The 25,123-nt window shown below is 32.2% G+C and overlaps 1 protein-coding gene across 2 annotated transcripts in view; it reads right to left on the bottom strand.

Annotated features, from left to right (window-relative positions):
* Nucleotides 1-25,123, bottom strand: part of LOC117182208 (paired box protein Pax-5-like) — a 380,233-nt gene that overhangs the window by 264,114 nt on the left and 90,996 nt on the right. For both annotated transcript variants that reach the window (XM_033375273.1, XM_033375272.1), the window contains one exon: nt 23,327-23,356. In XM_033375273.1, the coding sequence (XP_033231164.1) occupies nt 23,327-23,356 (30 nt within the window). The remainder of the gene's footprint in view (nt 1-23,326; nt 23,357-25,123) is intronic.

Below are 25,123 nucleotides of genomic sequence, written 5' to 3'. Positions count from 1 at the left end.
ATGTATGAGATAAAATAAGAAATTTATTCATTTTATGAATATGAGAGATGAAAGATATGCGATAGATAAATCTTATAATCAAAATTTCAAATTTCCCGCCAAAATTTTAAGCATACCAAACATACAATTTCGTGTGGCCTGAAAGTTATGGTTCTGAGCCAGTTATGTTGCTTTGAGAACGGTAACTAGAATGAGAATATTACCGAGAATATAACCGAGAAATAAATTCTCGGAAAATTTATGAGAATTTTAGAATTTATTTTAATTAGTAGAAAATCGCATTTTTTCGGTTGAAAATTCAACTCCATTTTTGAAAGTTTGTCTTTTTTATTTTAAAGCTTACCTACTTTAGCAGAAATTAAATTTTTAACTATTTTTTAAATTTAACTATTTTGTTTAAAACGCCTACTTTTTATTTTAAAAATTCGTCTTTTTACATTGAGAATTGAATTTTTTTCGTAGAAACTTATTTTTTTGTTTCAAAAATTCAATATTTGGTGTTACTGAGTTAACTGGAATCTTTTTTGGATGAAAACTCAACTTTCTATGTCATTAAAAACTCTTTTGCTTTAAGATAAATTTGATATTTTTTGTTAAAAATGCAACTATTTGCTGGAGAATTCCACAGTTTTGTTTAAAAGTAATGCTTTTCGGTTAAAAATACGTCTTTTTGGAAAATTATTTCTTGTTAAAAAATTCATAGTTTGATCGTTTTAAGTTGAAAAGTTATCTCGTTGGTCAAAAGTTTAATTATCTTGTTATAAATTAATCCTTTTTAATTGAAAATTCAACAACTTGGGTCAAAGTTGAACTACATTGTGAAATTTTTTTGATTGAAGGCTTCTGTCTGGTTCAAAATTTAATTGTTTAGTGGAAAATACTTTTTTGTTTGTTTGTTAAGAATTCATTTTTTAACAGAAAATATAACTCTTCCATTTTTTAAGATTAATATTTTGTAGTTAAAATTCGCGTTTTTTTGTAAAAAAATTATTGTTTAGTTTGAAATTTCATATTTTGGGTAAACATGCATCAGTTTCGTGGAAAGTTAATTTTCTGTTGAACAGTCATATTTTTTGTTTGAAAATTGCATTTTTGTAAAAAAAATTTGTTTTCGATATCGTGTGCAATCGATCTTTCTCCATCTCAAACATGGCGCATCATGATGTACATATATATATATATATACATACATACATATACATATAGGATAGAGTCTATCGCACCAAAAAGCGACCATCTTGAATGGCGTATTTAATTCATAACGCATATGATGAATAATATTTTGTTTAGTGAAAAGCAAATAAGCTTTCAACAATGTTGCTCAAAATTTCATTCTTTCATATTAGTAAATAATATCTTGTAAAATATATTTCAAAACTTTACAGTCAAAAACTTAAAAGAATAAGGTTATAGATAAAACAAAAATCATTCAAATTTCGCGGCTAATATACAATTACGCATCAGTGTACTCGAGGGCCAATCAGCTCGCGAATAAGTTATCTTCTACAGATAACTTCTCAGAGATCAATTTTTATATTAAGGATCATAGACCGAGTTCTTAGATTCAATATACAAGTGTATATTAAATGTATATCAAAATTGCACACATTTTTAACAGTGTGGTTTTAACTCCAGAAACATGAAAATGATGCTAAATAAAAAAACGCGCATTAACTTTTTTTTAAATTTTCTACAACATATATGTGAACGCCAGAAACATTTTGGAGGCAGACACCTGAAAAACTGCACGCAATTTACAATATCTGCATTGAGTGAATCAGACGTCAGGGGAACTAGGGCGTTCTCCTTACGTGCCGCGCTTTTGTATTCGTTTGAACAAGTTTTATTGAAAAGTCGAACCTGATTTGAGATACTGGTTAAAAAAATACTGAAATTTTGATTCACTTTATAATTATAAAACGAGATTTCGAAAAGAATATTTACTAGCGAAGTATATTATTTGTAACTTCAGAATTTAAAAAATTAAAAATCTGGCACCTCTGCTGATTGAAATTTATAAATAATCAAATACATGAGAAAGGCATGTGGATAAAAAACTTAAAAAATACGGCCTTTATTAAGTTTTCATCTTGTGAGTTTTAAAACTGCATATAATTCTGAAAAAATAAAAAAAAATTAAATCCAGTTGTCATTCTTATGTGTTCAAATGAAGTGATAGATACATTTATGTAAAAAAGTCGGTACACATCGGTACACTTGAAGGTGCCAAGCCTTTACTTGTTTTTAACCTGAACAACATGTACGCGTGCCAGCAACACCCAGGTGCGAAATTCGGCCGGATGCCAGAGCTTGACCATCGGCCCGAAGTCGGCCCTGCCGATTTACGGTATTAACCAATTTACGGTAATCAGAGTTGGGTCGAATAAGACGTTTTCAAGCTGCCACGCTCGTACCGTCGGATTAACCAGCGTTTCTCAAACTTTTTTTTTTTGAAATTTTTAGGAAGGGGTAGGGCCGCCACACTACAAGTTTTTCCCCAATACTGGAACCCAAAGGGGATGCTTGACTGCCGGTCATGCGGGCGATTGCACGCTTCGCGAGAGAGAATCCGACCGGTTAAGCAAACTTAAAATGTTTGAATAAATTCAATTTTAATTACGTGAATTAATTTCCTAATTTAACTTTAAGCAAATGAAAAGGAAGTTGATGAAAATCGGTTAATATCTTCAATGCTAGTTGACGGTTCTTATACTTTGGACTGTACTTTAAGATTTGCTTAATTACTGGAAATATTAACCGATTTTCATCAACTTTTTTTAATTTTATTAAAATTATATCAGGAAAATGATTCAGATAATTGGAGTTGAATTGAGCCATGTCTTTATGATTTTAGTTATTGAAACAGCCTTAAATCTCATTGCAATGAAAGGCTCATCATAGCGAGCAGGGAGGGGGGAGGGCTGCTCAGTGGCTGAGGCCGGCCTACCATCCCCCCACGGGTGCTGCCCAGCCCGGGCTGGCTTCCCCCGAACACGGTCCGGCCGGTGAACGTCGGAAGTAGTTTGGGAATCGCTGGGATAAACTATGTTTCATTGATTCAAAAAGACCATGAAAGGACAGTCAGGCCGACTCTGGGCAACAGATGGCCGGACCGTCGTCATAACTTTCGCTTGTACAAGTCATCATGATGCACCTGCTGATCGGTCAAACCTTGGCCCAAATATGGGCCAGCCGTCCGATATACTCTGCTTCATTATTTCAAACCGACCATGAAATCACAGTTAGCTCGACTAAGATCAAGAGTAGGCTCGTCCGTCCTCGTGACATTTGCCCGTAACTTTGATTGAACATAACCTACGTACTTCATTTCGATATACCTGCTTTCAGCCGTGGTTGATCTGCTTGTATTATTGTGAGCTCGAATTGTTGTCTTACTCTTAGAAATTGATAAATATTTAAAATGAGCCTTTACAAATTCTTAACCTAAATGGGAAAGTTTCAGGGTAAATATTTATTAATTGAATATATTTTAAATTATAAACCTTAATTTCAAAATTACAAAAATGATAAAAAAAACTTTCTAAATTGGTGACACGATATTATAATTAAAAATGCCAAAATGAAACATTCAAAATTATTAATTGAATGTTTATAGATATTTAAAATGTAACTATTTTCATATATTATAATAAAGTAAATTTTTAATGCTGCAAACTTTAAAAATTCCGAAAAAAAATTGACCACTCAATATTTTCAAAGTATAGCTTGCCAATTTTGTGAACCTCATTTAAAATTAATCTATGAAGAAAATAAAACAATTTGCTTCATAAAAATCATGCGAGAACTAGGCATTCAAAATTTAATTATTTTAAATCTCCTATCTAATAATATTTTTTAAGTGAATAACCTATACAATTTAAGATTTTAATCATAGTTAACTTTTTTATATTTAAAATTAGGCTTTCAATTTTGTTATAAATAAATATGACTAACAAAATGGCATTTTTTTCAAGTTAACGTTCCCACTGTTCGTCAATAACAGGGAAATTTTTTAAATTGCCTAAATTTCATAGAATAACCTTAGTTAAAGATGCTCCAATTCACATATGAAAAGAATTATTACAAACAAATTATTTGTTCAAAGAATGTTTTCTCCGATTTTCCCTAACTTTACGTTTTTCAATTTATATTGCAAGCAATTTGGATAAAAACAATATAATGATGAAGAAATTTCTTCGTGAAATTATTGTTAAAATTATAAATAAATTTAATAAACATAATCATTTTCATAATAAACATAATCAGCATTTTCTGTTATTGAAGATTCTTAACTTGGTCGATATTGTGTAGATTTTCTGCCTTCATGGTTTGGAGGGTTGATCTACTGTCGGTAAGGTACAATCTTTGATGATATAGCAGATAAATTAAAAAAAAATTTTAATAATCACTCGTACTATTAACACCTAGCTAAAAATTAGCGTTATGTTCTTGAATTAAGAGTTCTTATTCTGATCCCTCGAATAGCTTAATTGGAAAAGCACCTGACCGGAAATCAGAAGTTTTGTGGTTCGATTCCCAATGGAGTGAAGATGGAGTAGGATCTTTTTTTCAAGAAATAATTTTAATTTAAAAAAAATATTATTTTCCATCTAGTCTTATTAAGACGTTAAGCATTTTCTGTTATTGAAGATTCTTAACTTGGTCGATATTGTGTAGATTTTCTGCCTTCATGGTTTGGAGGGTTGATCTACTGTCGGTAAGGTACAATCTCTGATGATATAGCAGATAAATTAAAAAAAAAATTTTAATAATCACTCGTACTATTAACACCTAGCTAAAAATTAGCGTTATGTTCTTGAATTAAGAGTTCTTATTCTGATACCTCTAATCTGCAAATCGTCATATGGTGGAGATTGCAGTTATATCGTCAGTCCCACCAAACGAAAGAAGTGTGTGACAAACATGTTCCTGGCGATGCAATCATCAGAGAAAAGATTGTTTATGACAAAAGTGGGAATGTAATATTACAAGTAAGTATTATTTTTCAAGTTACCTCTAGGATAATTTCATATTCATATTTTAGATAACCGTGATAATTGACACGTAATTTTGGGAAATAATCCTTCATAATTTTAGTTTAAAAACCAACATTATAAGTGTAATATGCAACGCTTTATTTAAAAAAATGTTTCTATGTTGATTGTTTCAGATTCCGTTAAAATATCCTCGTTTGAAAACAGAAACTATTCCTACATTATTTGATAATTATGACTCGAAACATTCAAAAAGACCATTAAAACCTAAAAGACCTTTGTTCGACAAAACAAATTTAAATGTACATTATTCGTAGAATATATTAAATGAACGTAAGTCTCGAAAATATAAGTCAAATTTCTAATTCATTGTTTTATATAGTACATGAGTTTGAAGCCTGCGGAATATAATAATTACATTCCAATCAAATTTAATTAAGAGGGCAAGTCTGTGTTTAGCCCATTGAATAAGTGGAAATAAAAGTATAAGTTTTTTCTTAATATTACACCATTAAAGCCATCTCTTTCGGGATAGGCGTGACTCACTGGGTGGCGAAAGGAGTAATGTGAGGAAGGGATATAAAATTTTCCGATTGATTCATAATTCTCGTATTATTTATTTAGATAACGACCCAGGTTGCTGATAGATCTCTCTAGCGATCACCCGAAGTGAAGATCCTCACAAAGTCGTCATGTAAGGTTCCCCACGTGGGTCCACTCGTATCCATGGTCTTTCGTTTCAGGCGTCATTCACTCTACTGACACTCTTTTTATTAACTATTTGCCGCCATACTTTTCTGCACTGGCATACTTCTTTAGCTTCTTTTACGTCCATGCATTTTTTCAGACAAGCTCTCGTGATTCGGTGACTTCTTCTGTCTCTTCTAACTGCATTAATTTTACTCTCATCTTTTTCTAAAAAGTGAAACAGAAAATTTTGCAATGGAACTTTATACTTGTTTAATGAGCTCCACACAGGTTTGTTTCCCTAAATATTAAAAAAATAATTGAAAATACGTTAATATAATAAATGATTTTCACAATTGTTCTATGAATCAGATTCATATGCTGCAACGCGTACAATAGATTTATCTGAGTTAAATTATAATGAATGTAACAATGTCACCAACAATGCTGATCCATTGCCATCCTGTGTTAATCCAATACACTCAGCTAGCGAAAGAAATGTGTTCAAAATTGGTGCAAAAACTATTTAAGTTGATGTAAATATTGCAGAAGGTATTTTAAATATTTTTTAGTTAGTTTAATTTTATATCGATAATAAAAAGTTAGTTTTTATAATAATTATATTACATAGATTATATTATTATGACTAATTTTTTATTTTAAATTAAAAGTATGTATCTACTCAATTCGCTAGTAACACCACTGTTGTTGTTTTTTTTTTTTAATTTTACTACATTTAAATTTTTATTCTAGGAAGTGAGTGCATACATCAAGCTGATAGAAACCAGACTAACACAATAGAGTCTTATTCAGAAATAAGACACGAAGTTTTGTGTGAGACCATTGATTTGAATTCATTTTCTACAACCACAACATCTGTATCACCTTTAACAAGCAGCGATAACAGTGACAGTAAATATAAAATTCTGATGTTAATGCAACAGTTTTTATGAATTCCATTCGTAATAAGGGTTATTTTACGTTGATATAAGAATCGCTGGGACTTTAAATATATCACAGATATATAAATAATTTACATGTTTCTACCTCCTTTAGTTGAAAATTGATGACGATCTTCAAAATTAAATCTTTTTTGTTTTTTTAAAACTGTATGGAGTTTTATTACAAAATCTAAAAAACGCGAAGCAGGTCTATCCATGGAGTTTGTAAAAGAATAATTAAATGATAATTAAATAATAAAATAAAATTAATTAATAATTAAAAAATGGAATAAAATTAAATTGATTGATTTAGCATGCAATAAATCTACATTCACAATGGACCAGTCTTGTTATGGGGAAGAAAAATCACTACTGAATGAAAAGAAGGATAAAAATGATAGCCAAAAATATTCAGAGATACCTCGATTTTCTACTCTTACAATTGATGATTCTGTGCACTTCAGATTTCGTGAAACTGGTAAAAAACATTGTCAAGATCAATTCTATAAATAACAGTGCGGAATGTTTAGGTAAAAAAACAATTAAAAAATTTAAAAACTGGAATACGATAGTTGACGGCAGTTATAAATACGGCCACATCAATAAGCCTCTGTAGTAACGATACTTATTTCCTGTTTAGATGAAAATATTTAAGAGAAAATTCACAACCTAAAATTACCGAAGTCAGGAAACGAAGATGCTTTGCTTTTCACATACCCTATTACAGTCACGGATGATGGGGTAGAACCGCATTTTTTTAGAAAAAAGCATTTGTATCGCATCTTCAAAAGAAATACAATATGAAGTATTCTCAATAGTCGCAGGTGTTGAAAATTTCAAGCTACCAACTTCCCAGGAAGATATTGAATCTTTGCCAAATATTTTGAATAAATTTCATGATGTGCGAGTTTGTAAAGGATTGACAGCTGCAAACTTTAATTATATAGCACAAAGTTCTAATTTGAAACAGAATATTTTCAATAATTTCCGTCATAAGAAGTGTTCTTTAGTTTCTCTCAGAACGCTGTACGAAGTGTAGAAAGCTAATAAAAATTTAGCGCAGCAAGTAAGAAGATCAAAGGCTGAAAAAGAAACTATATACATCAAATATTTCAAATAATGTGGATCAAATAAAATTTAAAGCATTGCAAAAAAAGTCAAAGCGACAGAAAGAAAAGAATTGAAAATTAAAACAGAGGCTTACATTATTAAAAGAAAGTATAAAACAGCAACAAGAAAAAGAAGCTGGCGTTACTGAGTCACACTTAGCTGACAAGTATTAACACTCAACATTCCAGATCAACAGAGATTTCTTATCTCAGAAATAGTCAATGCTTCCAAAGTAACGGATGCAAGGAGTCGCCGTTACTCGGAAGATTACATTATGCTGTATATGATAATATATATCAGATCTCCAACTTTTTACGATTACTTGCGTGAAAATAATGTGCTATCTCTACCCTGCACTAAAACTGTTGAAGATTACATTTCTTTGATGGGTGATACATGTGGTTTCGATGAAGGTTCTTTTCAGTTATCAAAAAAATCGTTTGATGCAAAACATCCTATGCATCGCCATGGTGCTCTTCTGCTGGATAAAATAAATGTAAGAAAATCCGTTTCAATTTCAACTAAAAATTTGACTTACACTGGATTAACTGATTTTGGCGAAGATGGTCGCAAGGATACTGATATGTCGGAACTAGCCAGACATGCTTTAGTTTTCATGTATCAGTCTCTTACAGACAACTCAACTCAAACACTGGCAGTGTTCGCTTCAGCAAGTACTGTCAGTGGAGAAGATTTGTCAAAACTGGTTGTAAAAGCTATATGTAATGTCGGAGATGCTGGATGTTTTATTCATGGCGACATTGGTGATGAAGCAAGTACTAATCGTAAGATGTGGAAAATACTTGGCATTAAAAGTGATATGAAGGATACAAAGAATTATTTCACTCATACGATGGACGATACAAGGAAAGTCTTTATGTTTTATGATATACACGTCATTTAATAAAGTGCGCAAGAAATAAAATATATAACGACCAACAAATTCGAATACGCTTAAAAGATGATTTGGAACCAGTTCCGCAGCGTGATACTAAGGAAACATCAAGATCAAAAGTACGTAAGCATGAAAATTCGAAAAAAAAGTCAGCCTCATGTACAAGAATTGGTAGATAGAAATTCATCGGAAATCCCAAAAGATGAAGCTGATGAACATTATGTAAAATGGCAATACTTTATAGACTTATATGAGGTTGATAGTCAATTTGTAGGCAATGCTAGAACCTGCCCTAGGATATCAAGGCGCCATGTCTATTTAGACAGTACGGGAAAAATGCGCATCAAGTATGCTACTCAGGTATTTTTTCTGCAAACTTTTATAATCTATTGTTTTGTTGCCAATTTTTAACTATCTTTATAATAATTCAAGATGGAATTCATGTCGTTCGTTGCTTTAATTTTGATCATTCATTTTCACATTTTTCAGTCTGATAAGCACAAACATTTTTTTACATACACGTCTTTAAGCTTATTTACGTAGAACACGTTCAGCTTTTATATGACTGTTGTTTTGTTGCGGTAGCATTTTTTTTGACTGAGTTGTTAAGCTTCAAAAGTAGATGCCTATAGTTTTCTCGCCGATAGTAGTTTCGGTAGTTTAGGTAGGGTTCGAATCCACGGCGAAATGAAAATTATATAATAATTTTTTTTTAAAACTTTATACTTTTCGAATTTCGGACTGAGATCGTCTTAATAGATGGCCCATATATGGAACCAAATATCGAGCTGACGTGGAGAAGCCAAAGGCGGTTGACCGTTGTCATTTAACTGGTTGGCCCGACCAGTGGCGCACAAATTTGGACTGAACTTGCGGGGGCCCGACCGTGGGGCGACGGTCTATTTGCACCTGAACATGCCGAGAGACTTGCAAGGATTTGGTGTTCATCATTGGATCGCTCTGTTTCTTATACTTTGTTCAGCGCGAGAATGATCGACAGGAACGACGAATTTTCGTCCAGTTCGCGCAAACTGGCATAAAGGCGTGGCTTAGAGATTTTAAATCTTCGGAAACCTTGTTGCGTAGGGCCTGAGTTTTAAGTGTCTGATCTCTCTTTTTCCCAAACGTCATCATTCTTAGATTTATAGCCGTAGAAAAAACTTCTAATGCCTGTTTAATATTTTTTAAACACAACCTTTACGGGGTTTACTCCACCTTTTTCTGAAAAAACTGCGCGCTGTCGATCATTCTCTCACTGAACAGCGTATAGATACGTACGAGTCTTTTGCCAGACCGTCTTATTGAGTCCTTCCTACGACATGACCGCCTATTTCACGATCTTAAAACGGGATTACAGCTAAAATAAAATTTTTTTATTTCTTTTATAAAGTTTGAAAGCTTAGAAAATTATCTGTGTGAAAGCACTTTGTAACTAACTAGAATGCTACTGAGCATGTATCTACCTACGTACATGATGATTATAATAAGTCTATATAAAAATTTTTCGGAGGGTCTCCATAGGCACCTTTCCCCTGCAGGAGACTACAAGCGGCTATTCATCATATTTTCAAGATATGCGACATTGGCCTTACTGTGTGATAGTTTGTTCTCTGACAATACTTGTTTCATATTCGCTGAACTATGCAATGCAGGAACATAGATTAATAATTTGCAGTTCCCACCCCAGTATTAGCGAGGCACGAGGCAGAATGATTACAAGCATTGCATTCGTAGAGTGGTCTAGCACTGGTGTATAGCAGCTACGGCTGTGGGGTTGGTCGGTCGATGATGGCTTGGGTAATGATAGCTTGCTCTCGCCTCATAATCAGTCTCCCATCTTAATTTATGTTTACTTCTGGCCATTCGTTTGTTCGTCGGTTCATCCGACCATCCGTCGGTCAGTCCATCCGACTATTCTTCGATGTAGGTACCTGCTCACTGCCGGGCTCTTTACTCTCGCTAATTTACTGTAATTCAACTGCAATCCGACCATATCTCCCTAGTCGACAATGTCAGGAACAAACGATCGATGTCCTGATTCTGGTGTAAATATTACTGTAGGTGGATTTCAAGGGAAGTTTCTAATAGAAAATGTATGTATAAGATTATAGCAGATTTATGGAGAAACGTGTCTTTGAACTACAGTCGTACAATACTTTTAATTCAAAAGCTGAATGCCAGTTATAGAATAAAAAGTGATATTCGTAGTGAAATATCGTAATGAGAGGAATCCATTATGATGACGTCCACGTTACAACTTATAAACTGAACACAGTATATAGTAGCAGAAAATTTCTAACATCTTTCTATCCGTTATCGAACGCTTGGATGGTCAAGAACCAGTTCATAATCAGCTCAAGCAGAAAAGTGGAGCAGGATCTTGTGGTGGCCTCGTCATGGCAGACATGCAATCGTAGTATTTGTCAACGGAAGCTTATTCATTATTACCTCTACAAATGATAGGTTTACAGAAGGTACTGAATTTACCCCCCCCCCCCCCCCCCCCCCCCCCCCCCTCCCTCCCTTACGCACAAAAATGCACACCAAAAAACAGGGTATTTAATGCGAGTTTTTTCAATTTGAAATCCTTAATATTTTGAACTGGAAATTTCTAATCAATATTTTATATATATATATATTCCCATTGAGTAATTGTAGCAATACGCATCGAATCAAACTGATGGATTAGTACAAATGGATGGATTTTCATCGCTTGAAATGAAAGGTTTCACTCAATTTCAGTTCTATCGAAATTGACGGAGCGCGTCCTTTGGAAAATTGTATGTAGGATATGAAACATTTTGTGTGATATTTTCACTAGATGTCAAATTTATTTTGAAATCTTCTTGATAACATTTTTCGATTAAAACTGAACTCAAAAAGCTTGATCATTTTCAATACTATGTATTTTATTTGGAGAGATCAATGAGTTATAATTTTGATATTTAGTAGATATCATCAGTAATAAAAAATTATCGTAATGGTATTTTTTTAATGGGTAAAAATTTAAAAAGTTTTATGAGAGATTAATAATTAAGTTTATTATAGTAGGTATATTAGAATCTTTTAAAATACACTTCTATGATTTTTAGTATCTTTTTCGATTAAAAAAATTTTTTTATTTAAAATTTAATCTCCTGAATAATCCTCTAAACATATTTCAACAATTTACATTTTATTGATTTCAAATCGTAGATTTTAAATTATTTATGTCTTACGGTCCAATCGTAAATCGAAAAAATAAATATGAGTCAAAAAAATATGTTCTTCGAAACTCAGATATTTATTGAATAGAAAAAACTCCTTTTGAAACTTCCTGACGGTTCGGTACACATGCGTACCTTTTTCAAATGTTCTTAACCTAAATAATTATATTAAAGATTAGTAATTTTAGTCTGAACAAATATGATGGGTAATTACGTAGATTTAAATACATTGTTACCTGAGTTGATGATAGTTTAAAATAGCCAAACAGATCAATTTTCAGTCAAAAAAAGTAACATTTCAGTCAATTGTTTTTAAAAAAATTAATTAAAATTTAGTCATTTTTAGAAGTCTCAAAAAATTTTTTCGAGACTCCAATCGATTCAATCGATTCAATAAATATCTGAGTTTCGAAGAACATGTTTTTTTGACTTATATTTATTTTTTCGATTTACGATTGGACCGTAAGACAGAAATAATTTAAAATCTACGATTTGAAATCAATAAATAATATCAACGATCGAAGAAAGGATTGATTTGTTTCATCAAATAATTTTACAATTTAAATTTTATTTATTACGGAAATCTAATTTTTAGTGACTCTATTTTGAAGAAATCAGGATTAGGATGAATATTGCTAGAAGATTACTCGGTGCCCAGAGTTCTGCCAAGAATTGAAGCCCTATCGACAGTGAGACGTTCGGAAGGTGTCTGGAGCTGATTAGAACATAGTCTGGATAGCCGTCCGATAGGTCTCAAAATATTCATCGTGGATTCCGATCCTCAACTACCAACATTCAAAAGTATCTAAAGAAACCTTAAAAATTGGATTTCTATTGCGATTTTTGTAATGACCTAGAGTATTATGTATATTTTTTTTCATTGATTTTTCTTTTATGAAGTGATGACGGCGCCAGGTGCGCTGCTTCATTCTGTAACCATTGATTAAACTCTTTTGTTGCAACTGAATATTCCCAGCAATATGAATACCATTGCTATAGATAAACACTGTAGAATATTATATATTCAGTAAATGAGATGTAACGAGTGCTCTGTTAATTAATCACTTTCTGTACCCAATGTCGAATATTTGATTCCAACAATGTTGTAAGCTAAACTCAAGGTTCGACCAAAGAATATAAACCTTTAACTAAAGAAATGTGCACGAGTTAAATTAGTAATACATACAAATAAATTAAATATTGTATCAGAATCGTATGATTATTAGTTTAAGCATCAAAACAACATATTGTTTATCGAGGATAGTTAGTTAATACTTGCTCACAAGCTCATCATGTTATATAGCTTGAAGACGTGTGACCACTGATCAGTATTCATAGGTGAGTAAATGCAGCTATGGTTATAACAAGCTAGAGAGTATATTGGAATACAGTTGGTCCATAGGAAAAGTAGCCATGCTCGACAATAAAAGTTCGACGCTACTGTATGGGCATGTGTGCAATTGTGTATTGTATAATACCCCGGTCTAACGATAAGTACCACCACCAGGGAACGTCTTGCAAACCCCAGTGTTTGAATCAGGTGAAGTTTGCGTTTTTTCAGGCGAGGATGCGGAAAAATTCAGTAAAGAGGAACTGACAATTTTACAATTTGGTATTCGAAACCAAAGCTGAAATCGCTTTTTAACTAGGTCCAAGCGACGTTGTTCCTGTTTTTTTAACTTGATTCCAATTGTTATAAAAATTAACACAAAGAGTCTATCTGTGTAACTACATGTTACTACAATTTATGACAATGGTGATAGATTATTTAGGAAATCATTAAATTCATAAATGCATAAAGTATGATCATCAAATGTTTAAATAACCATTTTACTGCATTGAAATATTTCCAGAATTATACTTGGAGAAACATTCCTTTTCACGACCCCAAATAACTTACTTAGTTTCGATGATAAGTGCACACCAGTGATGATACCGTTGCAATCCAGAGCCACGCCCTGAACCATACCCGTCTAGTAAGTAATGACGGAAATCGATTGCGTCGCATTACTGCTATAGGTTGTGAGAAAGTGGTGCATACTCGAAATAAAACGTTATTTCAAATTGCCACCATCAGTTTTTCAATTACAGCGTTTTTTTGTTACAAAAATATATGTTCTAAAGAACGTTCAGTAAAACTGTAATAAAATAAATGGAGTTTTGCACTTCTACTAAGCATTAAGTTCATTACATCTCTCCTAAATATTGGCCTCATATAAAAATGAGAAATAGAACATTCATCATGTTGCAGACTTCATACATACATGACTTTTAAACTCTAAAGACGGTTTAAAAATAATTTAAAGAAAAAATTGTATGCTTTAAATCAATTCTGAACTTTTAATTTGCATGTAGAAGAAACAAAAGCTACATATTTATGAACTACCAAAATGAATAATATAAAATAAAACAAAAGTGTGTAAATTGAGATAAAACACATAATTTGTGTTAAAAACTGATAGAAGAATGGATAATGAATATAAAATCATAGTATTCTGCAAACAGTTGAATATGCAAGAGGAGCGACTGCTCGCTGAATTAGAAAGCATGATTCCTACCGGCCTGCAAGACATTTTTCTTTTTGCAAGCGTCTATCTGAAAAAGAAAGGAGGAAATCCTAGAAATAACACAGAAAAAACGAAAGATAAAGTTTGCATCGATTTCGGGCGAAAGATTCACCGCAACAAAAATTAACCTTGCCGGTAATTTCCAACTTTTAACCGTGCCTGGATAATCTTTCGCCTTATAATCGCTGCATTTTTATTCGCGATGTAGCAAGAATTGCGATCCCAGCGCTATCTGACGTCGTTTAAATTCATTAAATTGGAGAGAACTGGGGATTCCTATCTGTCAGTTGCTTTTTGCGCGTTTTGCTAAATGATATTAAATATGTTCTAATACCTCAACAATAATCTAATTGATTTCGAAGAAGATATATCAGTAAGAATAAATTATTTTTTCGTCTTTTCTGTTGCTGATTGTACATGTGTTATCGAAATTTGCTTAATTTTAAATGTATTTAATTTTTAACTGTTTGAAAGTTTTAGCTGCAACAAATTCTAACTTTTCTTTCTTCTTAGTTGTTTTAAATCTGGTGTCCCGATTTATAGCTCGAATTCACTCATACTTTGCCGTTTTCCCATTGCTGCTAAGGATGCCGTAGGAGACGACAGCTTTTATTCCATCGTAGGATAAACTTTCGCCAAATAGCATGTAAACTTTATCAGCTGGAAATTTTACATGCAACAAAATTTAAATTCAGTTTTTTCTGTGAATAAAGGTATTGCGAAGCTACGATAGAGATTCGACACTACCATGTCGAATTGGAGGGCGCACTCGTACCACGTTCACAAACGTCCATCACTTTTAAGATGCTTTCAACAAAATATTTTAGTTGAATCAGAAAGATCTTTTTCTTAATTCTAGTAAAATACTCTCTTGGAATATTTGGTAGATCCAACCAAAAATTTTGTTAAATCAATAAAGTATTTTCTAAATTAAACAAAATGATTCAACCAAAAACTTTGCTTAATTGAATCAAACAAATTTGGTCAACTGAAAAAAAATTTCGTTGATTTAACCAAACTGTTAACTGAAAGCAGCCAAATGCGGCCAACAAAACGATTTTATTGAAGGCAAAACATTATTTTTCTGGGTGTATATCTATCGTACAGATTCCCAGGTAAGCGAACGCACATAGTTACATGAATAATAACTAGTACTGGTTTTAATTAAACTAGTATTCCAGACACATGGCACTGATTATTTAGCAATACAAATCATTCGCTTGCGAGACTCCGTTGGTTCCGTTCCCGCGTGCGCGGGCGTGGTATGTACCTTTTACTACAAGTCGCTCAACATGCACCTACGTACAATCACCAAGTATACGCATATGGGCAATACATGTCATTATAATGTCGATAAAATTTGATATTTTGCAAGTACGCAAATCTAATTTACGCGCCGAATTAAAAAAAGAACCTTCATTGCAGTTTGATATAACTCAAATAAAGATAAGTACACTGAGATATAACGTTTGTTGAAAAAATAGTAATCAATATACAATATATTGCTTTAGCTTTCTCCAATTCTTCACTATTTCGCATTGTATATTAACCTGAACCTACCAGAACTGCAGGAAATTAGGTCAGTTTCAAAATATAAATACTATAGATAAGCTAATATACATACATTTCTCCCGGTTATTTAGGATATGATTATGTTTGAGTACCTCACTTACGGGGATTTATTATAGATTTATAAAAAGGAATTTAAGATTCTGTCCGCAATTTTGAATAATTTCGTCTGATTTCTTGCATTTGTCTTTTAAATATTACTCCCTCGGCTTGGATGAAGCCGGTTCTTAGATAAAATGTTTATATTTTGTTTACTAATCAAATTAGAAAGAACAATATAGAAAAATTGCAGTGACGCTCAATGTAGCCGTGTGTAGATTCTCGCAGCACTGTCCATCGACAGCGCTGCGATTTTATAGTAAAACTCACGAGGCAGACTCTCTGGAATGCATAGAACTGCTAGTAAATAATGGCCCTTTCATTGTTATGAGATGCAGACCAGTTACAGTAACTGAAAGCAGGAAGGTATGGCTTAATTCAATTGTAATTAGTGGAATTAGTTCACTGACATAATTTAAAGAAATTGAAAAAAAGATTCATGAAAATCAGTTAATACTTGCAGTAATAATGGAAACCTTTAACTATATACAAAAGTGTACCCTCTGCCGAAAACTTGATATCTACTCCATCAGTCTGAATAATGAGTCTTTAATTAAAAAAGCACTTATTAAGAGGTATTATTAACTTTAAATAATAAGCCTTACTAAATTAGTTATCAGTTTTCTAGTTAATCTTATCACAGAAAAAACAAAAGATAAACATTACATCGACTTCCGACGAAAGATTCTCTGCAAACATAATTACCTTCATACGATAAACTTCACACAAATATAGGTTAAACCTTCTTTTGTCTTTCCTTGACAAAGATGTGTTTTTTGAAAGACGCGAAGTTGGCTAAACAAAACTTTATCGCTCTAAAAAATGTCCTGTAACACATTTTATTCTTAGTTTTTTCTGTGATGTGAAAATCTTACTAAAGCAGTTAGTAAACGACTTTGCTCGATAAAAATTATCATTTTTGTTTTGTGCACTTGAATTTCAAATAATGAACATTGAGATAAGATGAAGATGTTCATAATTAATTCAAACAAAAAAGTTTAAAGATGTGTGGTAAATACTTTATCTACATATATAAAGGGGCAAAATGATTACAATTTATGTTTCTTAGACATCTGTAACAGGATACTTGAATTACAGATTTTCACACCTTTATGTCCGATAAATATCACTTCGCGAGTTACCAAGTTCGAATCCAGGTTTTGGGAAAATATATAAATTGAAAAGAAGCATCGAATACTGATAATAACTCCAACTACTTTTATTGCAGTAGGATGTTAATTTTTATATAAATTTCACGTAATCTTTTCAGTGCATGGCAATTTATACATGAAAACCCGCTGTCCATATTATTCACATTTTCTGAGTGCTTTATTCACACTTGTGTTATTTGTAATGTTGTTTTTTTACCAATGAATCAAAAAGTTGCAGTCCGATAAAACAGTGAGTAATAAGAAATTTGTACATCTTCTTGGGATGCACAATTTTAGTTGATTAATTTTCTTTTTACTACTTTCAATTTCAAGTTTTAATCACACAAATAATGATAAAAATCTGCCCGCTTCGCGGGCCCATTCTCATCGCGCGTTACACGCGCGGCTCGCAAGTTTGAGCGCGCCTAGGACGCGCGATGGTTAAATCTCGCGCTTCGCACTCAAACATAATTACACCTCGCGCTTCGCGCTCGGATATTTATTCTTTGCATTTGGAATGCTTAGAAAAAAACTTTATCAAAAAGATCTCTTTTAGATGGCAGTATTCAGATGCGTCTTCATATCCTGAATTGTCTACTTAATTAAGTATAGTCAAAGATTAAGTTTCTCAAAGCTCTGTAGGCTTTGAGGTACACATTCTCATCGTGACACTCGCGCTGCACGCTCGTTTTCCGACAGACATTTGTAAACAGATTTTGTTGGATATTTTTTCTCGTAACTTTCGTCGTTTTTCCACACATTCTTTTTTATTTTATTTTTTTTTCAACGTTATTTTTCACGAATAAAACAAAAAGTACGCGTCCTATCAAGAAGTGATTCTTAACGAAGTTGTAGGTCTTTTTTGGGATAACCATTTTTGTTAACTCATCTTTTTTCATATCCTACATAGTTTGTCCACAAAATGGAATTTTTTATTTTCCATTATTTTTTGTGCAATCAAAATTTGAAATTTCGATTTTTGAAGAAAATCCAAAAATTGGTTATGATAATCTTGTAGGGCTTTCGAAAAAAAATAATTTTCTTCTCTTGACTTTTTTTCATATCGTGCGTTTTTCGGCTTTAAATTTTCATTTTCGGTTGATTAAAAAAATTTTGAAAACCCTATAACTCTGAGAATTTTCTTTTTATCGAAAAAGTCATTAGGATAAATTGTTTGTTCTTTTTAATACTATAAATCTCCGTACATAGAATTTTCAAATTCAGAAAAAAGTGGTCTTAAAAAATATTCAAAATGCGCTCACTTTTTGAATTTTTATTTAAAATAGCTGGTTCACGAACTCGTCCTTTCTTTTAGGACCTAAAAAAAGTTTCCCAAAGATGAATTTGATTCGTTCATTTTTTCGAGATATATCGTGTTTACGGACGGACAGACAGACAGACGCCATCGTAAAAACCTGATTTTCGGATTCAGGGGGTCTCGAAACGTGGAGATCCGTTGAAAAAGTGTGATGTCAAGTTTCCGACAATTCTAATACTTTCTCAATTATAAGTGATGAGAATGTAAAAAAATAAAAAATGCAATTATGTGGTCAAATTGTGAAAGATACAAAAAAGAAAATCAACAAAAATTATGCACCCCAAGAAGATGTGCAAATTTTTTATCAATCACTGTTTTATCTGACTGGTAGTTTTTGATTAATTCCTAAAAAAAACAGCATTAAAAATAACACAATACAATTTCTGACTAGCAAACTCGTTCGATTTATTCTTATGACTTTTTTTCGATAAAAAGAACGTTGCTGTTTGAAAGCCGTACACGATTATCGCAACAACGTTTTGATTTCTTTCGAAACATCGACAATACAATGTTGGTCGTACAAAACAAAAATGAAAAATTGGAAATTCTACTTTGCGGTAAAACTCCCCAAGACACGAAAAGGACAATGAATAAGGTACAATTGTGCACTATACAAAGATGTAAAAGACAAAAGGTGTTCATCAAAAAAAGAGCTACAAATAGTTCCTTGATTATATTTCGATAGAATGCGCAGTTTTTGTTTGAATCGTAAAAAACTTTATAAATAAAAACAGTCCAATTTTTGGAGAAACGACGCAAGCTATGAAAAATATGACTGGACAGAAGTTGTTCTTATAAAAAGAGTGAAAACTCATGCAGATTTGTTATGAATAATTTGCGAGAGGCGTATTTTTTGGCTTCTTCGTGAAAACTAACATTCTTAATAAAAATAAAAAATTGTTACAAGTGTAAATAAACCGCTTAGAAAATGAGAAAAATATGGACAACGGTTTTTCAAGTATAAATTGTCATGGATTGAAAAGACTGTGTGAAAATTATATAAAGGATGAAGGCCTACCTGCAATAAAAGTAGGCGGCGACATTACCAGAATTCGGTGTTTCTTTGAAAATTTATATTTTTTCCCAAAACCTGGATTTAAACTTGGAAACTCACGAAGTGATATTTACCCGTTTATATATAGATAAAATATTTACAAATCACATCTTTAATCTTATTTTTTGTTTGAATTAAATATGAATATCTTCATCTTGTCTCAATGTTCATCATTTGAAATTCAAGTGCAAAAAAATAAAATGATCATTTTTATCGATCGAAGTCGTTTACTCACTGCTTTAGCTAGATTTCCTCACAAGGTTACCTATAAAACTGATAATTAATTAGTAAGGCTTATTATTCGAAGTTAATAGGACTTCTAATCATTACTTTTTTATTGAATACTCATTTTTAGATAAGGGAGTAGATGTCAAGTTTTCGGCAAAAGGTACGCTTTTGTATATAGTTCAATGTTTTCATTATTACTGCAAATATCAACCGATTTTTATGAATCTTTTTTTTCAATTTCTTCAAATTATGTCAATAAACTAATTCTGCTCATTACCGTTGAATCAAGCCATATATTGCTGTTTTTAGTTTTTGTAATTGGTCTACATGTCATAATAATGAAAGTGTCATTATTTACGAGAAATTCAATGCGCTCCAGGAAGTCTGCCTCGTGAGTTTTACGAGGGTGCTGCGAAAATCCACACACGGCTACAATGAGCGTCACTGCAATTTTTCTCCATTTTTCTCTCCAATTTGATTATTCAATCAAATATAAACATTTGATTTGAAAACCGGCTTCGTCCAAACCGAGAGAGTAATATTTAGAAGACGCAAGCAAGAAATCAGATAAAAATATTCAAAATTGCGGATAGAACCTTAGATTCCTTTTTATAACCATAATAAATCTACTGTATAAAGTCATATTATGACAAAGTTACGTAAGCAAAACTTTTTGCTTGTATTATAACATAATTAGATTATACTTAGGTATAGCCAGTGTAGAGGATGTAGAACGTATAACCGATCCACATACAACATATTAATTATAATTAACTAGCAATAAACATAAGAAACTCAGACACTCGAAGCCATCAGGCCTACTGAGTACGGTGCTTTTAGCCACCAACTTAAATTACATTTCGGAGCGCATGTACTCGTATTAGTTATGAATTCATTTTTAAGATAAAGACACATTTTAAAGTTGTGAGTCACGCAAAGTCGCATAAATGTCTGGCAGCTATTAAAAACGAACAAATCTTCGCCGATCATATCAATATATCTAACATCGTACAGGTAAGACCCTCTTAAATTCTGTAAAGATTCAAGTAGGTACTTAAAGTTTTAAATACCAATACACAAGTGATTTCAAATTTTGTCAATAACAAAGTTGTTTATATATGAAAAAGCCATAACGATACAATATACCGCTTGAAGTCACCAGGTCAGGAGATTGTGTGCCTCCATGTAGCGTGTGTTCAGGTGGTAGGGTGAATAGGAAGAAGGGACGCTCAAAGGGATCTCCTCACACGAAGTCAGTTAGTAAGAAACGAGAACATGACAGATTTCATCATAAGCTGACGTAAACAATTTGCAAATGTAAATACCTGTTGAATACTGAGCGTGCCGTGAAGTTTCCAAGCCTCCCGTCTCCACACACACACTCCCCGTCCAACACCTTACAATCGTTTATCATTTAAACATGTCATTATCGCCCTACTAATAAAGTCTGATCCTTTCAGCTTCGTATAGTCTTTCTTCTCCTTCATATTATTTCCAACTTATTCATCTTTGGAATAAATTCTAATCTTACAGCTAGCTATAAATGTCTTCGGAAAGTCTTAGAAGTTTTTTAAGTAATGGACTTTGCGACGCTTTTAAAAAGAACGTTAACTATTGCATCAACTGGCATTGTAAGTCCTCTTTCCTATTACACCAGAAAAACTTATTTAGATTGTATTTTCAAACACATACTTTTCTGTAATTACAAACTGTGGCATCCTTAAAAAAAAGATGAGTTTAATATTTCGTTGTTTGATATCCACCCGTGTGGGAAAATTTTCTGGCGCTGGCCTGGCCCAGAACATACTGCCTGGTCCACAGACTTAGTGCTAACAGAACGGTCTGGCCTGGGCTTGGCAAAAAGTGTAACAGTTTGTCTGGCTAGCCCTAGGCCAGACCGTCCGTTTAGCCGCTAAGTATAGGCTAGTGACAGTCAGCCACGAGTCATTGGCTGGCTGACAGTTTGGGACACTTGATCGACAAAAGCTATACTGCCGTACAAACTAAAAAAATATCTAAGTTCAATCTGACACGAACTGAGAAAATCGAGAAAAAGTTCTTGTCTATAAAGAACTTCAATATCGAATACAATTGTATATAATTAAGATACGTTATTTGGGTAAAAATAATGTGCTTTTTTATATTTTGCAATAAAAAATTAATTTTTTAAACAATTTCTTTTAGAAGATGGACTTGCGATGTTTTACTAGTCGCGGAAAGTAAAAAATACAAGGCAAAAAGAACACAAAGTCACTTGTGGACGAGGCCTCTGTCGAAGAGCTCGAGCGCAGCCTCAAAATACAACATCAAAACATACGTAAGGGACACTGTGTATTTAGGCGCTGTTTCGAACTTACCCGAACGATCGCCTAGTGTATAGCCGAATTTAGCTGGGACTTATTTCCCGTGGATTTCCGATCAGAATGCGAGCCAATTTACAGGGCTGAAGACACGTAAGGGCAAGCGATTCTTTTCGTTTGTAAATTCGAGTCGCACTCGGTCACTTTTACAAAGCAAAAAAGACACAAAGTTCTTTAGGTTCTTTTTAATGTGTATGCTGATGACGTATTTCCTTCCGTGTACAACTTTTAAGACACGCAAAGTGCTTTGTGTATTTTTTTCCGTTGTATTTTTCAACTTTTTAGACTTTTCTCATTTATAAACAATCGTTTTTTCAATAAATATTAATAATTAATATATTTTATTAAAACAGTTAGATGCAGCTTTCTCTTACGAATCTAACGATACCAAAAACTTATTTTTCATAAAAATTTCACTTATGTATCTTTTTAGTTTGGACGGCAGTATAGTAGTGTGTCAGAGAGGTCAGAATCAAAACGTAACTGGTACTTCCCGTTGTGCACGTCGAGGTTGCTGCGGAAGAAACTTTATTTTTTCAATGGTTTGAAAAAAATCATTTTTCACTATCAGCATCTTTAGTTTAAAAAATTTCATTGTAGACCTAGAAACCCTGTCACTTTCTCGAATATGTCAACAAAAATTTACTGATGAAAGTTAGATTTTGTTTGTTCTTAGCTTAGACATAAATGCGATTAGAAATTTCGGAATTAAGTGTCTGGAATTGACATCTCATTCCTAAACGAGTACAGATTTTTTTATTCAAAATTGCATATTCTAATTATGAATATTATATATCGATCCAGAACAGCCTCCTGTAAAACGATGCTCAGGTTTTGTCTCAGAATTAGAATTTTCGTTTTTTTTTCATCGGTAACAATATAACTGGATAAACCCAGAATCTCTTAGTTAAGAAAGGCTTGTCAGCAAACTCGTTTTTCCTTCGAGGACCTAAAAAATGGTAACAGAGCCCAATTCGATGTTAGCTCAGAGCCCAAAGTAGCTCCAGCGTTAAATTGTTTCAAAGCTTTTTAACATCATTATAATATCGGTGAACCACTGATTGTTAATGATAATATTGAAATGCCTGTAGAGCTGTTTTTTAAGGGATTAATAACGTAAAAAAATAGTAAAATAAAGGCAACTCACCATCTTGATTCATCCCGTGTCCTCCGTCATCTATAATGAATAAAAAATAAAAGATAAGAATTGAGAGAAGAACATGCACACAACTGCATGAAATAGAAGAATCGGCCAGAAAAATAACGTGACTTTTCAGATGATATAATAAGCACGAAGGAATGATAAAGGGGACCGACTTCCGTGATTGCGATTTGGCAGGAGCAACGGCACCATCAGTGCCAGGCATCAGTAGGAGGAAATGCACTTTCTTCGTTCAAAAATGTCCGGAGCCTTCAATTTTGGTCCGATTTTTAATTTAAAAAAAATTAAAGTCTAATAAATTCTGAAGAGCTTTACGCTCTGAACTTTTGTCTCTTCTACTTGTTTATTAATAATTTTTTCACTCAAAGTATGGAAAAATTAAAATTTTGTTCATAACAATTTTTACGCTTAAATAGCTGATTAGGCAAACTTTATATGGTCTTAAATAAATGTTGATGGACTCATAGAATACAAATAATTTGCTCATTAGTCCATTTATTTGTTATAAACAAATTTTATTAACAAATTAGCAAATAGTCTTATTATCAGTAAAAAAATTTATGTTCACTAAAAGTGCTTCATATTAATGTAGGAATGATATATAATTACAAGAATAATTTAAAAGTTTATAATAACCATTGTCAAAAACGATTCTTATGGCAAAATATTAAAATTTCAGATTTTTTCAAATTATAATTTCCTTCAATCGCCAGAACGACTTCAGGTATTTCTTAAAATAATAAATATTTAATAATATTTAATAAAATATATCAATTTAAATCTTTATGAACAAATTAGGTAAACAAATTCAAAATCTTGGCCCTTTCGCAAACAAATTTTTTTGTTTATGCACGGGAAATGTTTTAAGCTATTGGATGAATGACTTGTAGTCACAAAATATTAGAAAAGTTAACAATAACAATTGTTATAAATAATTCTCGTGATAAAATATTTAAATTTAAGGTTTTATCCAATTTTAATTTTCTCTAATCGCTAGAATTGCTACTGATATTCCTAAATATATAGCATCCCGTTTAAATGAATTAAAAATGTTGAAAAACATGTTTAAACAAATAAAAATCGCGAAAAATCGTGTTTTTGCCATTTTTTGGAAAAAACCATGTCATTTATTTTCTAATTAACTAATTTAAAATTTTCAAACGCCATTTTGAAGGGGACAAATTGCACTTTAAGGTGGTGTATGGTATGATAAGGTTTCTTCCAAAAAATATATTTATTAGAACATTCGAAATTAGAAAATTTAAAAAAATGAGAAGTATCAGAAGTGCCGGTAGAATGCTTATTATTATAAATAATTTGAATGTATAATAAGTCAACCTCTTTGTTTTCGGATGAATAATCAAATGGTTTCATTTAAATGAAGATAAAAAAATAAGAAAAAATTCTTTTTAATGAAAAAGCGGGTAGTAAGTTTGAAGGATAGGAAAAATTCGTCGGAATTAAAAAAGAAGCCTTTTCTACAAAACTATTTTTATTTTCAAACTAATTCTCGAAATGAAATGAAATTTAAAAACATTAAATTTAACTGAATATTGCATTAAGTAAGCTAAATCTACTTCGGTGCAAAGGTTACATAAGACAGCCCTATGTTTGTCACACACAGGTCGGTTGCAACTTCTCTCTCTGTTCCTACAATACTACAGTAACAGCATCGGCACTTTTTAGTTCGTATATTCTCGACATCTTGGACAATCTTGAATATTTTATTAATTGAATTATTATTGGAATTTATGAGCATTGTATAAATAAAATGAAAGAAAA

This window comes from Belonocnema kinseyi, chromosome 10, assembly GCF_010883055.1.
Source record: "Belonocnema kinseyi isolate 2016_QV_RU_SX_M_011 chromosome 10, B_treatae_v1, whole genome shotgun sequence".
NCBI classification, from domain to species: domain Eukaryota; kingdom Metazoa; phylum Arthropoda; class Insecta; order Hymenoptera; family Cynipidae; genus Belonocnema; species Belonocnema kinseyi.
This window is presented reverse-complemented; position numbering and strand designations above follow the sequence as displayed.